The sequence below is a fragment of the Micromys minutus genome (genome assembly GCF_963924665.1).
Source record: "Micromys minutus genome assembly, chromosome: 12".
Classification (NCBI taxonomy): domain Eukaryota; kingdom Metazoa; phylum Chordata; class Mammalia; order Rodentia; family Muridae; genus Micromys; species Micromys minutus.
The window spans coordinates 25,972,074-25,990,126 of NC_137981.1; the positions used below are offsets into that span (position 1 = coordinate 25,972,074).

Consider the following 18,053-nt stretch of genomic DNA (forward strand, 5'->3'; position numbering starts at 1 on the left):
CTTGGGCCCTGGAAGGGGTCTGCGGGGCTGTTGTGGTGTATCACTAGGTCCAGTGAGGAGCCCAGGAAGAGCAGGCCCACATTGTCCTGTTGACTGCCCAGCAGGGAGCGTGGCTGGCTCACGGTCTCCCCAACAATCCGACCGTCCTCCCCTCTTCTTATCTGGGTGTGGATGCTATGCTTGGACCTCTTATCTAAGGCAGCTCTCTTTAATGAAGACTGTATAAACATCTGACAAGCACTAGGGGCTGGTGGGAAGGATGCTGACTACCATAAAGGATCGGCATTTCTCCGGAGGGTCATCCACCCTAATTAGGATCTTTGTTCACTTCCTTGCTGGCTTGGTTCAGAAGACTCTCCAGGCAGGGGCACACAGACTTTATCCTGCTGGACCACAGAAACAAAGAATTCAGAAAATGAGGCTGGGAAGTTCCCCGAATATAGAAAGAAAGCTCACCGGTTACCCAAGAAGGTGATGGGGGAGATTTCATCAGGGATACGGTCCTTATGGTATCAGGACTCGGAGGTGTATCTAGGCACTGCCCTCTGAGGGAAGAGCTCCTGAGTATTGAGAATGGAGTGTGCATGGGCCCAGAATATTCAGTGGACTAGTGACTTCACAGCCCAAACAGATGATAGCTCCTGTTCCCGCTGTTCCTTCAAGTTGTGGCCTCAGCCCTTTGAGCTTCCTTTTGAAAGATATGTTTGCACACATGTAGCCCACTGCCAGCTCCTGACAGTGGGTGGTTATGTTCAGGCCACCCTCCAGTGGCTCTGACTGTGCTGGGGGAGGAAGCTCTGTGTCTAGGCTAGCTGATGATTAGTACCACAAACATAAATATCTGAGGCTCTGAGCTCCATCCCTGACCCTGGTCTGTGTGGTGCTGGTGTATGCTAGTGCGCAAGTATAGGTGTGTGTGTGTGTGTGTGTGTGTGTGTGTGTGTGTGTATGGCTATTCAGAGGGTAACTAGGTTCATGTCAGTGGGGAGATCGCCTGGATCATAGTTCTCAGCCAAGAGACCCACAGAAAAGTTGGGAGTTCACAGGAGCAGTTGGGCAGCTCTGAGACTGTTCTTATGCCCAGAGATGGATTCTAGCCTGTGAAGGTTTCTTGAGTCAGTCCAAAGACAGTGTTTAAAAGCCGTATCTCTGGGCTTAGTCTCCGTCTACTTTGATCACAAGTAGCATTAATCAAAGCAAAGAGAGAAGACGGTTAAAAACTGGGATGTGTGGCAGCCTACTCCAAGGAAGACAGGGCATGATATTCTGTGCTGTCAGGGCTCCCAGGGAGAGGAAATAGAGGACCAAGAAAGTTCAAGACATTGTGGGACAGGCTATGGAAAGCTGTGGTCAGAGGTCTCAGAGTGGGAGGGTGAAACCAGGAGCTGCCAGGGAGAACTTGTACCTCCTCTTCTAGAGACACAATGAGGGGAGAAAGGAAGGGTACAGCTGAGGAGATGCTGCTTGGGGCTGAAAGAGGAAGTATCCTGAGCATCTATTCCATGTAAAAAGCATAAGGGCTGGGAAAGATGAGTGCAATTCATGCTAAGCCCCGGAGATAGATGGAGCTGAAGCTGCAGAGCCAGTGGGCCAGGAGGACCTGGAGGATGAGGTCTGTAGCCTCATGATGTTCCTTAGCTTCTAGGATCCACAGGACCCCTCCACACTCAACAGTTCAAGTACAGGGGCCATACAAAGCATAGTGTGTTCACTGGTGTCTTATGAAGGCCACGGGCAACTTCAGGTTTGGTGCTGAGAGCTGTTTGAGTCAAGGTCCACATAGTCAACACTACCCGTGAATTCCCCAGCCACTGGCCCCTTCTGTGTGTGTAGTAGAGTTATTCATAAAATACCCCGAGAGCCAGCAGATACCTATGCCTAATGTTGCTTCTGTAGTCAGAATAGAGATGGAACTGCTGTGATGGAGATGCTCATAGATATCTGGGAAGAGGTGGGAGGGCACAAGGACAGGTCTTCAGAGGAGGGAGGAGGTCAGATAAGAAGGAAGAGCTGAACTTGGCTGGAGGAGACCACCGCAGGTGCCACCTGCATTTGAGCATTTGATGTTGGCGCATGGAGGAGGGTAAGAGGCTGCCTGGCTGGGAGAGCAGGGGGAATCCATCTGGCAAGCTCTGGCAGTGAGCTGTGTACCTCAGCACTGAAATGAAAGTTCAGCCTAGTTTGTTCTACTTAGCCAACCTCTGGAAACACAAGCGTTCACAGATAATGCTCAGGACAAACCCACCAATTGGAAAAAACATCCCTGCACCTGTATTGTGTATGCAGGAGGTTTCCCCCTAAACAACGCAGCATAGCAAGTTGGTGTGATTTTTATTTTATTTTAAAATGCGTTTTGACTTTCAATAGACTCATGGAAATTGCACATATCTTTAAGGTGCAACATAGCATTTTAATTCATATACACAACATAATAATTTGATCAGAGAAACATGCATTTTTCATTTCTGCATTTCTTCGTTGCTTTAGGCTTTTCTAAGATTTGTTTTGTGTATGTGTGTGTGTGTGTGTGTGTGTGTGTGTGTGTGTGTGCCATGTGAGTGCAGGTGTGTAGAGGCCAGAAGAGGGTGCCAGATACTGTGGAACTGTTAAAGTTAGAGGCGATGTGAGCTGCCCACATGGGTGATAGCAACTGAATTTAGCTCCTCTGAAGGAGCAGCAAGTGTGCTTTCTTACCTGCTGAGTCATCTCTCCATTTAATAAAAGAGATTTAAGCATCCTCAGATTTTGGTATATGTATCGTGACCCATTTCCCAATCATTCTGAGGAACAACTGTTATTTCATGTTTCATTTTGTGAAAGGCTCATACATTTCTTCCCTTTTATCAAAACTTGTGTTTAGAGCAAATGTTTAGCAACACTACAACACACACACACACACACACACACACACACACACACACACACATACACACACACACACACACACACACAGAGAGAGAGAGAGAGAGAGAGAGAGAGAGAGAGAAAGCACATGACCACTAGCAAATAAAGACATATGTAGTACACAATTTTGAACATGTGCATCAGAATGACCTGCTGGTCACACAGTCTTCTGATCTATTCTGGACTTCTGGGATTCTAACCAGCTCTTAGGCACTAGTGTGCTGGTTCGAGAACCACACTTTAAGAACTGCAGTTCTAAGCAGTGTGCTGTCTGGGCATTGTCACAGGCCAGGCCAGTGACTCCGTGTTAGGCCAGTGTCTTGGTGCTCATCACGGGCCACCTGGAAGCAGGTTCCAATTCTAGTTCTTCCTGCCTCTGGCTACTGCATGAAGCTCCCATGGGGGTGTAGTTTTGTTCCTCTGAACCATTGGGTATGGTTTGTCTCCTGAGAACTACTGGGCAGAGAGAGGTGTCCTCAGAATGATGCGTTCTAAGATGTGACATCTGAAAGACAGGCTGCTTCATAGGTTAGAGGGATTCACCAGCTCCTTCCACTGCAGAGGGGAATCACCATTCACATTTTCATTTTATACCTCAAAGTCATCCTGACATGCTCAAAAGATATAGGACCCCCGAGTACTATGCATACTTACTGGCCTCACCCCCCACCATTTCTGGATCCCAATCAGAACCTGTCAGGTTACCCTGACTCATCCCAAACGTCTAGAGACAAAGACTTGGATGGCGTTGCAGATCTTTGAGAATCCCAGTGGTCTTCCGGAAATGGTAACTATCAGAAAGAACTAAAGGATGGTATCATAGCTCTGAGAAGGGGACAAACAGTTCAAGGGGGAAACGGAGATGAGGAAGGCAATAGCAGGATCTAATATTTGGAAGAAAGGGAGGAGTCATTTCAAGCCCCAGTATTTTAATTTATTTTGCTATTTACACAATTATATTCCACCGTGTTCCAACAGTATTTGACACGGCAAGCGAAGCACCAAGTCTGCAGGTCAGCTTGAGCCATCCATACCATCTGTATGATGGTATGAACTGGAAGAACTCATGTAGCTTCATAAGCATCACTTCAGGGATAATGGACTAAGGTAGCATTGGTAGTCATGGTCCTGCCTCGCCCGACTAACAGGCCTGGATAACTGTGTATACACATGTCCTAGGAGCATCTCAGAGGATGGGATGCTAGGATGCAGACCGACTCCATCAAGTCCCCTCTATGCCCCTCTCACTTACCCATTCTGGATGCTTTAGTAGTTCACCCAGACCACAATGCTGCTATTACAGCCTTCTTCAGAGGCTGCCCAGGCTTCCCACGCCACTGGGGCCTCCTGAGCAGAGGGCCATGGAATTGGGAGGTGACAATTCACAGAAGGGATATCTGCTGGAAGCAGAAGGTGCTCATCCATCTCCTCTTCCCTAACGCCAGACTCACGGAAGGGTTTTGCAAACAGCAGAGCAGCGCACAGCCCCAGATGGTTGTGGTGGTTGGGTGGGGGGGGGGGTGCTGTGCACAGTTTCTTGTCTCTTTCCTTGTCTCACCTACATTTCTTGGAACACTACCTTCTTGAGAGTACTGAATTCAGCAGTCCCAGTCACTTCCCAGCTCACTCCCTCCTTAGCAAGCCTCAATGGCCATTGGTCTTTGTGGCGAGGCTCCAGGCCACTGTTATGCCCTTACCCGAGCTGGACAGACTGCGCCCCATCTCCCAGACCGGTAACCAAATTAACAATTGCCCGACCCAGGACTTCCGAAGTAACCGCTGTAACAAATGCAAATTTCATGCTGATGCCGTTCATAGTAGAGTCGTTTGTGGTAGCCTTTTGGGACAGAGATGCTGGGAACAGCTGTGTATTCCACAGACACACAAAGGGAGTCATCTGGTTCTTCCAGTTCCTCTTGAACGGTGGAGCTCCTGAGATAGTCCCGAACTGCATATGTCAATCTCCTGCTTTTATTACACCGAACCTGTGCCTGTCACTCAAGGCAAAAGCTGCCACAGACACCTGCCAACCAACTAGGTTAGGGTTGTGAGGAAACTCTAGGATGGCTCTGTGCCATCCTGGAATCATGTTCTATTTTGATGCTAGCTCAGGATAGGGATTACAGACTGGTTAAGGGAATAATCAATATTTTGGAATGGTGACATTGTTTTCCCAGATACCACTGAACCTTTAATTTATTAGCGTTTGATAAAAACACAGAACACTCACAGTCTACAGTATACAAAGTATAATTTACAAAAATATAAAATCTTGGTTATTTTTTAGTATTCCAACATATCACTGTATGTATTATTTCCATATGCATGTTTAAACAACCCACACCTAACCTGCAGTATTACCTCTCCATTTTCTTTGAAATAAAAATACATATATTAAAAGAAGAAATCAATCTTGATTACATGTGCATATTGCATGTATGAAAACATGTAGTGAAATGTAAGAGAAAACACTCATTCATACCATGTTTTAGGTCTAGTGTGCAGTCTGGGGATTTTAAATTAGCATTTACTGCCATTAAAGTCCCAGACTGCATAGCCTTCCCAGGTTTTGAGAGGGCATATGCCTGGAGTTGATGTTTGTGGACACATGCTATTTCTAGGCCTTGAAAAATGTAGGTAGGGATGGTGGGCACATTGCAGACCACAATGAATTCCAGATCCTTTCCAGGAACTCAAAATGTCTTTACAGAGCTACCACTAACACGGAAAAACAGGAGAATTGTGGCGCGGTGAACAGATCTTTCCTGGTCCCAGTGGGGCTGCCTATAAGCTCTGTCTAGCACCTGGAATGTCCCCGAGTCAAGTCCTGGCTCCAAGAATGCCACTCTGCGGGGAGGGGTGAAACAGGTCTGCCTTCCATCTTGAAGCCACCTTACCGACAGGCACAGGTCTCTACAGACATATTGGGGTACACCTTCAGAACCACATTCCGGCTCTCATCCAGGAAAAGGACACCAAGGGAGTTCATCTTGTCTGGAACACAGCATGGCTCTGGTATGCCAGGGACAATGCCCACAGCTCGGACGATGCTCTGGATGGTGGCATGATTGGATGGGCGGACAACCTGCAAGATGAGAGAAAGCAGCTCAGAGCACAGGGTTTATCGCTGCCTCTTGAAGGAGGCCATGTGAGGGGTAGCCTGGAAGGAAAGGCTTCTGCCTGGAGCTGGCCCGTTTTCTCTAAGACAGACTCGGTCCTGGCGCCCCAGGTCTGCGGGTTTAATTTAAACAGGATATTTCCTCTGCTACATGGAACCGGCCACTTGGGGGCGCCTGCTAGGAGCACCTGGAGCTTGAAGGAGGATTTTGCAAGGGAAAGCCTAGAGCCACACCTCACTCACCAGCAGAGGCGCCTCTAGAGTGACGCTGGTTAAAAACTAAATGCTATGCGAGGTGTGACACGGGCCACATTTAGTCATTCTCATTTTGACGTCTTATTAATTTCTACGGACAACATGTCCTTCATTGTACTGACACAGACATCACGGCTTAAAATGGCTAAAAAATACGGTCAAGATGTCTGACATAGGAGGTGGCCTGGCTTGGCGTCCCTGAAACACAGACAGCCAGGCCATAGGCTTCGGCCAATCAGAGCTGTTGCTGACAAGAAGCCTTATGGTGTTGCAGGAGAGAGAGAGGGGAGGTGGCAAGAGAAGGGCAAGAACACCTGCACATGTGGCGTTCAGCTAGTGTTATGAAGGCACGGAGGCAGCAAGCCAGGCTGATAAAACAGCAGCTGTGAGCCCACATCTGCCCTTCAGCAGATCATCTTTCCCTGCCAGCTGCCTCCCTCCCTCTCTCTTGTGCATGCATGGATGAGGAAAAGCCCCTTCACTCCAGACAGAATCACATCTGGGCTTGGGGTTTCCCACTTGATCTGTTTATTGGGGTTTGAATTGGATTTATGAACTTTCTTTCCTGGAAGACATACCACCAAAGATTCTGCACAGCTGACTGAGAGAGAGGGAGACTGCTGTGGGTGCTAAGGGTTGACAGGGCCAACCTACTGCAACACAGGCCGCTGCAGGGGGATGGTTAGATGGAGTTAACCCAGCCTGGGGGAAGGTGCACCGTGAAGGATGGATGGTCCACTGAATGTGCCAAACTAAGGACAGCTCACTCACTGGGAGAGCCATTGACACCCAAACCAATCTGATCACTGGGGTCAGTGCTCCTAGCTTAGGCCTTGGTCAGGAAAATCGTTGAATACCTGTCATGTCCACCAGGGGGCAGCACTGACTCAATCTCTGAAGAAGGCTGCTCTGTAGGAATACCTCCACCCCACTCCCCCACACCCCACCCCCGCGCTTCTAGGGAAGAGATGCCTTGCTTTTAAAATCCCAAATTCAAAGCAAGGTATAGTGGAGCATGTCTCCAATCCCAGAAAGCTGGGGGTGGGGGGGAACTAAACAGAAGGGCTGGGATACGGGCAGAGACACCGTCTCAGGGGGAAAAAAATTATCAAAGCCAACATGTTAAAAAGTTCCACGAAGCCAAATATATCCTAAAAGACTATGGGGACACCTCTGTCTGTTTCTGCCTCTGCAGAAAGAAGATACATTACCTCCATTCTGCAAATAATAAAACAGGTCGGGCAGGTAGAGGGGCGGCCAATTGGGACAGAGCCAAGTTAGACGGAAACAAGATCAGAACACAGAGGAAGTACCTTGGGCATGGGGAACTCGCAGGCTCCGGCACAGTAGTAGGCATCAAAGGATTTGGGCGAGATGATCCATTCATTCCACCCGATGTCTGCAAAATCCACCTTCAGGTACCTCCTGGAGCAGACCCGTGGCTCGTCCCACTGCCGCCTTCTGGCTTTCTGCATGGTCTTCTCATCGAAGTCCAGTACCTGCGAGGAGGCGGTGAATGTATCCTGGTCCTTCTTCTTGCGGTCTTTGCGCCCGGTGCGGGGTTTCAGGGCCCGGAAAGGACTGGACCAGAACTCGTGCTTATGGAAATGTTGGGCGTGCAGGGCAGGCGCCGGTCTTTCGTCCAGCCCTGGCAGTTCATTGTCTTGCAAGGGTTTAGAGACCCGAGCCGCCCTGCGCACTCGGGGATCAGCAGAACTGTTGGAGGTTGCTCCAGGCTCAAAGTCTCCAGCTGGAAATGGGTCATATCTCTGTAGCGTTACTGCTACACTGTTGGGCTCCGAGATGGCCAGGTCATTTGCATAGACAAGGATATAGGGCATGTGGGAACTGGGCAGTGGTACTCCGGGATCCTTCTCCCCAGAATCCAGCTGAGCAGAGAGAAGCAGCTCCCCATCCCTTCGGGCAGCCTTGATGATTGAGGAGATGTCCTTGGCCTGCCACAGGCCACGTGGTGGAAGTGTCAGGGCCATGGCCCCGCGGAGCAGCCCCTGAGTGGCAGTGTTCTGCGAGAGACTGCGGAAGATTAGGTGCAAGCGTGCCGGCAGACCTGGGGCCAGGAGGCGGCAGGATGCATTCTTAGCGCGGGGCTTGCAGAATACCTCACGAGCCCGGGGCCACCGAGGAGGTTCTGAGTAGAAGTGGAAGGTAGCTGTGAGGATCATTTCCGAGTCTTGCATGGAAGTCAAGTTGAAGAAATACACAGGCTTCTGGTCAATGACTTCTGCAAGGGAAAGACAAACCACAACCTGTTTTATTCTTTTCTTGGGTTTCTGCCCAGAACTGGGTAAGCAGAACAATTCTGACCCGGCACTCCAGCAAGGCCCTGTTCTCTTTCCTTATGCCTCAGTCCTCAGACTGAAGGTGTGAAGGCCCCCTTCATTACCCTTAATAAACTTTCACCAATGAGATCCAAAAGGAGGGGGCTGTCTTCATCCCATTGAGAGAAATCAAGAAGAAATAGGAAGAAAAGGAGGGAGAGGAGACGCAGAGAAGAGGCAGGGAAGGAGAGACAGAGGGCTCCCCTGCTTGCCTTCCTTCCGCTGGCTGTCAAAGACCAAAGCAGGATCACTGACAACTTCACTGAGCTTGTGAGAGCTTGGGTTAGTCACAGGACCTGCCTCAGGTATTGGCACAGTGCTTGTGCCATGCAGTTTTTAAAGGCAACTTTCGTTAAGTGTGATCACACCTCTAAACGAGGCGATATAAGAGAGCTTCATTTTTTTCTTGATGCAGTTTTAGCACCTTTTAAGATAATATAGGATTAAAGGCAGCCATTTGGTGTTTTTTTATGTCCTAGGATGTATAAATTGCTTTATTATTATTATCATTATCATTATTATTATTAATCAGTATTTGGCAGAGGCAAGTGGATCTCTATGAATTTGAGGCCAACGTGGTCTACATAGTGAATTCCAAGACAACCAGAGCTACACAGTGAGACTCTGTCTTGACAAAAAGCACACAACAGAAACTTTTTTTTAAAAGGAGATAGTAATGTGGGGATAACTGTATGCCACTCCACTCCAAGGTTCACATTGCCCTCTGGAGACACAAGCCCAAGCCGAGGGCCAGGCACACTCAGCAGACACATCTTCTATGCATTTAGAGGAAGCGTCCATTCATGTTTTCCAGGAACACCAGAAGCCCTTCCTCCTTGCCTGGTTCTCCCAGGTATTCCCCAGGGCCACCCAGGGCTACCTGTGTCACCCAGCTTTGCCAGCAAGGCAAAGTCTGCCATGAGAAGGTCCTCTCTAGGTTTCAGAAGGAGAGAAGGTTTTTTTTGTCGTTTCCACCTTGGTTGCTGAAGACCAGGAGACCAAAGCAACTGGGTGGACTTTCTCCTTCTTCTCCAACCAAAGTTCTACCGCTTGGAGAGGATCGGAGCTGGTAAGCTGGTAATACACCAAATGGTGTATACTCCTCAAGAGACAGATCCGTCACCCATTTGCAGAGGATGAGCTGGGATTATTTTTCCAAGAAAATAACGGTTTAGGGGTGGAAAGGTGTTCAGTGGTTAAGAGCATTTGCTGCTCTTGTAGAAGACCAGGTTTGGGTCCCAGTACCTACACAATAGCTCACAACTGTCTGTAACTCCACTTCCATGGGATTTGATGCCCTCCTCTGGGCTCCTTGAGCATAAGGCATGTGTCCATATGTATAGACACTCAAACATAAACAGAAAGTAATATAATAAAACATTAAAAAGTTTTCCAAAAAATCTAATCAGTAGCTTAATATTTTGCTTCTATTGGGAAGAAAGCACAGCTCTATTGGGAATATTCAAATATTCACACTTGTATTTAATTATTTAACTTATTCTCATATATTACATCGTGACTGCAGTTACCCTCCACTTATTCTTAGAGGACCTTGTAAATAAGAAAGAAGGGGGATCACCTACAGTAGGCTGAATAAAGGCTGAAGATGTTACTGTACCTGCTCCTCACACCAATGCCAGACAGGCATCAGCCCTGCCACATGTGAAGCGATGTTGGGTCTCAAGGTTAACCCTGGCCTCCCAGAACTCTATGGCATGAGTACCATGATGTGGATTCCTAATTCCTAACGGGCATCAGTGGGGTGAATATGGGGATTCTGGAGAAGCACTCACCCCAGAGGAGGTGTGTGAATTTTCAGAATTACTTAGCTAGAAACTACAGGGAGGTGCCCCTGCACTTGACCACGGCCTGGCACTCCTGCATCTAGCCATCAAGGGGAAGCCTGTGTCACCTTCTGCCTCCAGCTTCCTGATGCAGAACACACCCCTAAGCTAGAAAACACCCCTGAGAACTAGTTCCAGGCCCTAGAAAAAACATCACACTCTAAGAGTTATTCTTTCATTACTTTTCTAGGGCAACTAGAATACTCAGCTAACTTCATCCTTGGAGGATTAAAGAAATGGCTCATGCTGTATGCTTGTGATGCGGGGAGGTCCACAAAGAAATTCCCCCATCATTTCGTTTAAAGGATCAAGGATACCAGAGCAAGGGTTTCCTATATAAACTCAGACATGCTCACTACCACTTGGTCTCTACAACATCTAATTTTGCAACTTGCATTTGTCTTTAATCCAGTTCAAGTATTGCTTTGTTAATTATACTGATTGTTGGTCCAGGGTGGGAAGCATCTTCCATAGCCCAGGTGAGAAGAAAGATTTCTCATACATTTGGTTTGAATGCATTTGAGCAGAGGGAGCTCACCCTTCACTGGGCAACCTGCTCAAAGACTCTTCCTTGTGGGAGATGCTGAGTTTCAGATGGGTCATCCTTCATCCCCAGAGTGGGAATTTACGAATGCACATGCCTGCATGCATGCAAGTCAGGAGCTCAAGGCTGTGGCTGAGAGTCAGAGCACCTCTAATGTTTCCTCTAAGTGGGGCGTAGGGCACCAAGGAGAAAGCAAGAAGTCCCTCTGTCCTATACACTGCACGAGAACCTTGTGTCTCCTGTCTCACAGCCAATGAGAAGACACCTCCCTCCCTGTTTCTTCTATTTATCCACCCCATTTCCCAGTAAACATTAGCAAAAGGTCTACTCTGGCTGAACGATGTGGTGCTTGGAGTCTCAACAAAGGCAGTCCAAGGTGCTTGGAAGCCTCTTAGGAACACAGAATGATAATGAGCATAATTACTCTCGGGGTCTGGTCACAATAGGGTTTTACAGAGCCCCATACAAGCAAAGTACCATATTATGCAAATATTCAAATTGAACACCTCTCCCGTTCAGGTCCTGCCACCTAACTACTCCATCCTTTACTAAGTCCCCATTTGAGCCCCCTGCCAATCATCCCAACTACTTCTGTCCTCACCATCCCAGGTCGAATTCTCCTGGCCTTCCTATGAGTGGTACCTTGCCTTCGTTACTCTCCCATTAGTCAGACCTCTTCCAGATCTCTGCTCATATAGTATCACTCTTTGGCTCTCATGGCTGAAGACCCACTCAGACTGTCTACCCTGACTTTGTCTTCAGAACATGCCTAACATCCTGATGTCTGTTTGATACTATATATCCTTGGGAACACGTTCCCCAGGAGGACAAGGACTCTGACAGATGATTTACTTCATGGGGTGTCTCTAGATCCTAGTACAAGCCTAAGAGCTGCTGCTCAGAGACAGATGTGAACAATAGGATTCCTGGTTGCTCTGTAGAAACATCTGAAGGGCCAGGGTCAGAATGGCTCTGTTGCTTTGCTTAACAAAGGGGGAGTTCTAGACTCTCCTTATAATTACCAACGCTCAATGTCATACACACCCTCCAAAAGCATCACCTATGAGTTATAAACAGTTAAAATCCCCATTAACCTCAGCAAAACCCATACATAGAGATCCTTTCTGGGAAGAACTACAGATACCTCAAGGACAGCGGTGGATAGGAATACCTGCGCGCAGAAAATACAACCTATTAACTTAATGGCTACAGGCCTGCATGTGTGCTTACATCTGTAGACATATGTGTATTTTTGTGTGTGACTTAAATGACGTTTACAAAGTGTCATTTTAATTCTGCTTCTCTTTGGATATGTGATTAGTAATAACTTATGCTCGTTATTGTGCCTTAAAAAAATTAAATGGCTTTTCTCCCTCCTTTGCTTTTTCCCTCCTCCCTTCCATTTTCTCTCTGCACCCTGTACCTAGGGGTACATGCTGGGTATCATTTCATTCTCAATGGGCAAAATTAAGGCTCTCTGGGATTGGCTGCAACCACCCATTTCCTCTTAAACAAACACCCAACAGCTCCACTACAAAATGGACTGTTTCACTCTTACATCTCACCCACCCGTTAGCTGGCTGCAGTCTTCTCTGGCTGTGAAAAACTCACTGTCTTATCCCTGTCGGTGCTTTCTTTGGGGACTCTGCTGAGTACCTTCAGCCTGTCACTGCCCTATCAAATCTGACCCAAGGCCCTATTCTTTGCTTCCTTGTGAGCTATTTTGGGAGAAACCAATATTCTATGCACTTGTGTGTCTTCCAGATGACATGCTTAGGAAATGTCCCATGATATGTTTTGGATTTGGTTTGTCTCCAAAGGCAGAACATTTATTGTTTCGTGTGGCAATATTTGTGAGCAATGGAATCTTTAAGGAGTAGGATCTAATGGGTGATCATTAGATCACCGAAGATAATTCTCTCATGAAACACTACTTAGTTCCCAAGGGAGGGGCTGTCACACCTGGCTAAAGGCTCCCTGTGCCCCGTGCTTTCTAGTTCTCTGTCTTGCCTCCTGATCAGTCCTTCTCACAAGTCTTCCAACCAGGAAGCCTCTGTTACACTGAGGCATAAGCCTCAGGGTTTACCACCAGAACAATTACCATCATGTTTAGTCTTTCAGTCTCTATACGTGAGCTAGATAAATCCTGCTCCTGTTTCGCTGTAGTAACAGAACTAGGATGAATGCACTAGAGAATGAAATGAGCTCAGCTTGGTGGTTTTGACAGCTACATATTTTTTGGGAGATCAAGAAAACTAGTTTGGTATGATGTTGGAGGGTGTCGGGCTTGGGATTAAATGCAGATCGTTCACTGGGAGTGTGGAGGAGATGGTGGTCTAATATAAACCCTTAGGGCCAGGCTCAAAGACCAGATGGGGGTGAATAGGGAACAAAGTGCACTTCGGGGAGGGGTGGAGGAGGGCGAGGAGAGCTGGTGTAACCATAGCTAAGAGCTAATAAATTGCAAATGAGCACATACCAAGAACTTCTCACAGTACTTGCCCTTTCTGAGCTCTTTTAAAACTGTTATCAATTAGGAGGGGGAGTCACAGTTTAGAAGTGGAAGGAAATAAATACTTAGAGGCCCTGAGAAGTCCTGTCCCTTGGTGGGTTCTGAGAACTGGGTCAGGATGCTGCCCACAGACTCGACTCTCCCAACCTGGGCCTCCTGCAGACGAGGGTGAAGCACGTAACGTGACGATGTAACAGGTTTTAGGAGCGGATGCTACCCAGGAGAGGCAGCAGAAGCCTGCCTATGTGGAGCCCGCTGGGATTGCTAGGCTCCAGGATCAGGGCCGTGGCAAGGGGTCTGTGCTCTGCTCACAACATCCCACAGATGGGTCCCCAGATCAAGTGGCAGGAGCATCTGAGACTAATTACGAAGCAATACAGATGAGTCAAGGTAAGGTACAAGCAACCAAATTCTGACTCAACGCCAAGCCCAAATCTGTCCACCACTCACCCCGTGTACATGCACACAAGAAAACATGCTTAGAACAGAGAGGTGATATGTTCCATAGCACACAGCCAGTAACTGCTGAGGTTGGAATTCACTCCTTATTTTGTATCAGGGATCCAAATGAAAGAGCACTTTCACACACTTCAGGACTGCACACGCATTCTGAGTTCTTAAATCTGTCTCTTTTAACCTGATGCTCCCTCCCAGACTCTGCGCTCAGTTCTGATGGAGACGCGGTGGCAGAGAGAATGGCTGTCAGTGCCCTTCTCTCCTGTTCTGTCTTCTTGTCCTTATCTGTAAAATGGGAGTACTGGATTTAAGGTGAAGTCCCCAGGGCAGTAGAATGGTCACTATTATTTTGTACTAGGAAGCCTCATCACCTCAGTGTGGTGAAAACAGACAGAACCACACCATCCATAACTGGGCTGCACCCAGTGGACCTGCTTGCTTCTCGTTGCAGTGGTGACCCCGATGACCTCTCTCTTTGCGCCTCAAGGTTCCAGGGACAAGAGTTAATGGGTAACAAAGGTCAAGTTCAAGCCTATATGAACACAAAGCACCCATCACAATGTTTTCTGTTGCAAGCATTACAACACTATCTAATCTGGCCAGGCTCTGAACTTACATTATTACTCCATTTCATCTTTCTTCCACCCCAAAAGGGAGATGCCGCTATGCACGGCCCATTTTATAGAGTACAAACAAGTCCACATAGTTTTAATGATTTAATTCAGTCATGCCAAATGTTTCTTAAGTGGCTTACTTTAATAATGCTTCTTCAGAAATGAACGCCAGATATTGAATAAAAGGTTCCAGGGAGGCCAGAGTTGGCCTAAAACCTAGGAACACATCCTGGTATGACGAAGGATGTGCTCTTTGGAAGAGATGCTCCTTTAGCCATGCTATGTCTGAATCGGAAGCCAAGATGGTACCCAGTGAGCAGCAGGTGGTTAGTTAGCTCTGAGGTTGTACTGTTCTGCCTCAAAGTCGGCTGAGGTTTGTTCCTATCGACCTTGGGAGAGAACACTGCACACTGAAGGATTTTTCTCCCGGGGAACAGCCTCCTCCCAGACAAGGCTGCAGGAGACCCCTGCCCACATTTCCTGGAACAGCAGTCTGAAACCATGAGCAGTCACCATGACAACCAGGGTCTTCTCATCATCTGCTTCCCAGGCTTTACTTTCTCCTCCTCTTCCTCTTCCACACTTATCTGGGCCTCACAAGGGCTTCTCAACCCAAAGTTAGTGTGGGTAAAGACTCAGAGCGACCATCCCTAGAAGAGGGTGCAGAGAGCCTCTGGCAAGCTCAACCCTAGGTGTGAAGAGAGTGAAGTGAAACCTGGACCAGGATTGGAGCAAGGTGCTTCTAGACCTTTCCTGAAACCTGTCTTCTGAAGTGTTCAGAATTGAGGGCACAGGCTCTTCTTAACGCTCTTGGCTTTCTTGCTACCCAAATCATGCTTCCTATCTGGGCTCAGTATTGGTACTTCTATCCGTGCTGCCTTGGAACCCGCTGACGGTGCTTCCTCTGACACCCCTCCCCCAATATAGCAAGTGCCAGCACAACTTGGATGGTCCTCAGCCCATGCCCATCTCCATTCTGTACCTAAACCCTTGGGTATATGCTGACCTTTGTCCAGCAGCTGTGCAAGCTCCCAGGGGCAGGAGGTCTGCCACCAAGTACCACTTTGGTGTCCCCACTGCAAGCTCTGGCCTAGTACAGAGAACTGGGTGGATTGTCAGTGAAAGGATGAAATAAAAGTCAATACAAGAAAGCAAGGGAGAAGAAAGCTGCAAAGGAGCGGAGAAGACAGATCAGAGAACTAATGAATAAGGACCCCTGGTGCATCTTCTACTTACCCAGCCGGGCACCGAAGCTTCGGACTGTGTTGCCTCCTCCTGGTGGAACGCCTCTTCGGTTGTACTTCTCATAGAGCCTGAGCATGTGGACAGCGACCATGTCCTGGGCGCCTGGGCCCAGAGCGGCTGCTGCGTCCCCCGGTGACTGCTGGGGGTCTCTGTCCCCCTGCAGACTGTCAGCTGCCAAGGGCAGTGAAGACCATGAGGGTCCTCTGTGGCCGCAGCCTGCGCCGCGCAACAGCAGGAGCAGCGGCACCATGGGCAGCAGCTGGGACCCCAAGCTGATCCGAGCAGGACCTGGAGCCATGGCTGGGTGATGATGGTGAAGGGTCTGAGCCCAGGAGGACAGACAGGGAAGGCTCAGTGTTGGCTGTGCACCTCGTCCGCGGCTGGAGTGTGCCTGTGGGACTCGGACAGCCCCGATGACCCGACTCGAGGTCTCGGGATTGGCTCGCGGTGGCAGCGCTGTTCGCTGAGCATCCAAGCCTCCGGGCCAGCGGTCACGGCTATCCTAAACCGCGTGGAGCTCAGCCGAGCCCGCGCTGGCGCGCTCCCTTGACGGGCTTCGCGCTGCAAACTTTGCAGCCCTCGGAGCGGCGCCGGGACTGGCAGGTTCGAGGGGCGGGGCGGGGCGGTGTGGCCGACAGCGCCCTCGGGGGTGGGGTGGGGTGGGGGATCCGGCTGTGTCCCCACTCGCGGCCGCCGAGAGCCCGTCTGTGGCCCCAGTGTGCTGTGCGTGCGTCCCGGTGTGCAGGCGTGCGCGCGCCGGGTTGTGCGCTCGCGAGTGTGGGGGCGTGGGTGTGGGCGGGCGCGCTCCCCGCTCCCCCGCCGAGAGCCGGAGACCAGCCCCGCAGCCGGCTCCGGAGTGTCGCTGCCTGCCGCTGAGCCGGGGCGTCGCGGGGGCTGGGCGGGCTTTGGAGGGGGGCCGCCTGCGGGGTTGTCCCTGAAATGGCACGCTATGGCTATGTGGTTGGAAGATGACAGCCCAACGAGGACCCTAGAGGCCATGTGTGCCTCTGAGCTAGTGTGTGCTCCAAATGCAAAGGTGAAGTCTTGGGAACAGGAGCTCCTGGGATTTAATGACAGAAGCGGCCAACCTAAGTCAGTGGAAGAAGACCTTGATCAATATACAAAATGTGAATTATCAGGTTAACAGACCCTGTATTTAGCAACAGCGATTCCACTTGTTGAAGAAATACAAAATACATCAAAAGTCAGTATAAAGCTTCGAACAGGATTGAAAAAAAAAAACCAAAAAACAAAAACAGAAAAGGACATCTTTCAATTTACTTTATAAAAAGTTTCAAAGCATTGGGGGGGGGGGGTTAGAAAAAACCCATGGCTTTCTTGAAAAAGAATTCCTGAAGAAGTGTTGGTGTAGGTGTCGCTGACCCCTGCTAGGCAGCTTAGTCTGGGGCAGAAGGGGCCCCAAAGGTGCTTCACTCTGGCAAAGTTACTTCTCTATAGACAGAATTCGGGATCCTGGTGGAGGAAAATCTGGTCATTTTAACCAATTTTAACTGAAACATAGTAGTTTCTAGTGTTATGCAAACAAGCAAGTCATCATGGTGGCTCGTGCTCTGTGTGGGCTTTTCAGATAGACACTCTTCAGATATTTTCATTTGACAGGAAAGGTGTTCCTTATTTCCCAAAGCAAAATTTTTGCTTAAACTACATTGAAATTGCAACAACTCTTGGGTCCTGCTAATTAAGGAATTAATGAAATGGAATATTCACTATTGCTACGCTGCCAAGTTGCTTTAAGATATTTTCATATATTATAGTACTGTTGACTTGTTGTTGTTGCTAACCTGGCAATTTTATTTTGTGCGTTTAAAAACATTCTTTAGGGGAGGGATCCACAGAACTTGGCAGGCTAGAAAGGAGTCCAGGGCCCTTCACATAAAGGAATCTTTAGATTCTAAATGCTGCAACCCTTTAATATAGCTCCTCCTGTTTTGGCAACCTCCAACCATAAAATTATTTCTGTTGTTACTTCTTAACTGTAATTTCATTGCTGTTTTAGATTGTAACATAATACCCCTTTTTCATTCCCATAGTCTTAGCAGACACACCTGAAAATGTCATTAGATCCTCAAAAAGGCTGTGACCCACAGGTTGAGAGCAAAGCTTTGGGGGGCCAGGGCCAGCTTCAAGCCCACGCTCTCCCAGCAAGCCAGCCAATGGACAACGAATGTCCTCTATGCTGCGAGGTAGCAATTTGCACACGT

The 18,053-nt window shown here is 48.6% G+C and overlaps 1 protein-coding gene across 1 annotated transcript; it reads right to left on the reverse strand.

Moving 5' to 3' along the window:
• Positions 1-4,924: 4,924 nt before the first annotated feature.
• On the reverse strand, positions 4,925-16,434 carry GDF10 (growth differentiation factor 10). The gene is made up of 3 exons (XM_080926453.1): positions 15,823-16,434; positions 7,591-8,519; positions 4,925-5,989 (listed from the first exon to the last, which is right to left on the reverse strand). The coding sequence occupies exons 1-3, from the start codon at positions 16,127-16,129 to the stop codon at positions 5,798-5,800; spliced, it is 1,428 nt and encodes a 475-aa protein (XP_080782579.1). The 5' UTR covers positions 16,130-16,434; the 3' UTR covers positions 4,925-5,797.
• Positions 16,435-18,053: the final 1,619 nt, after the last annotated feature.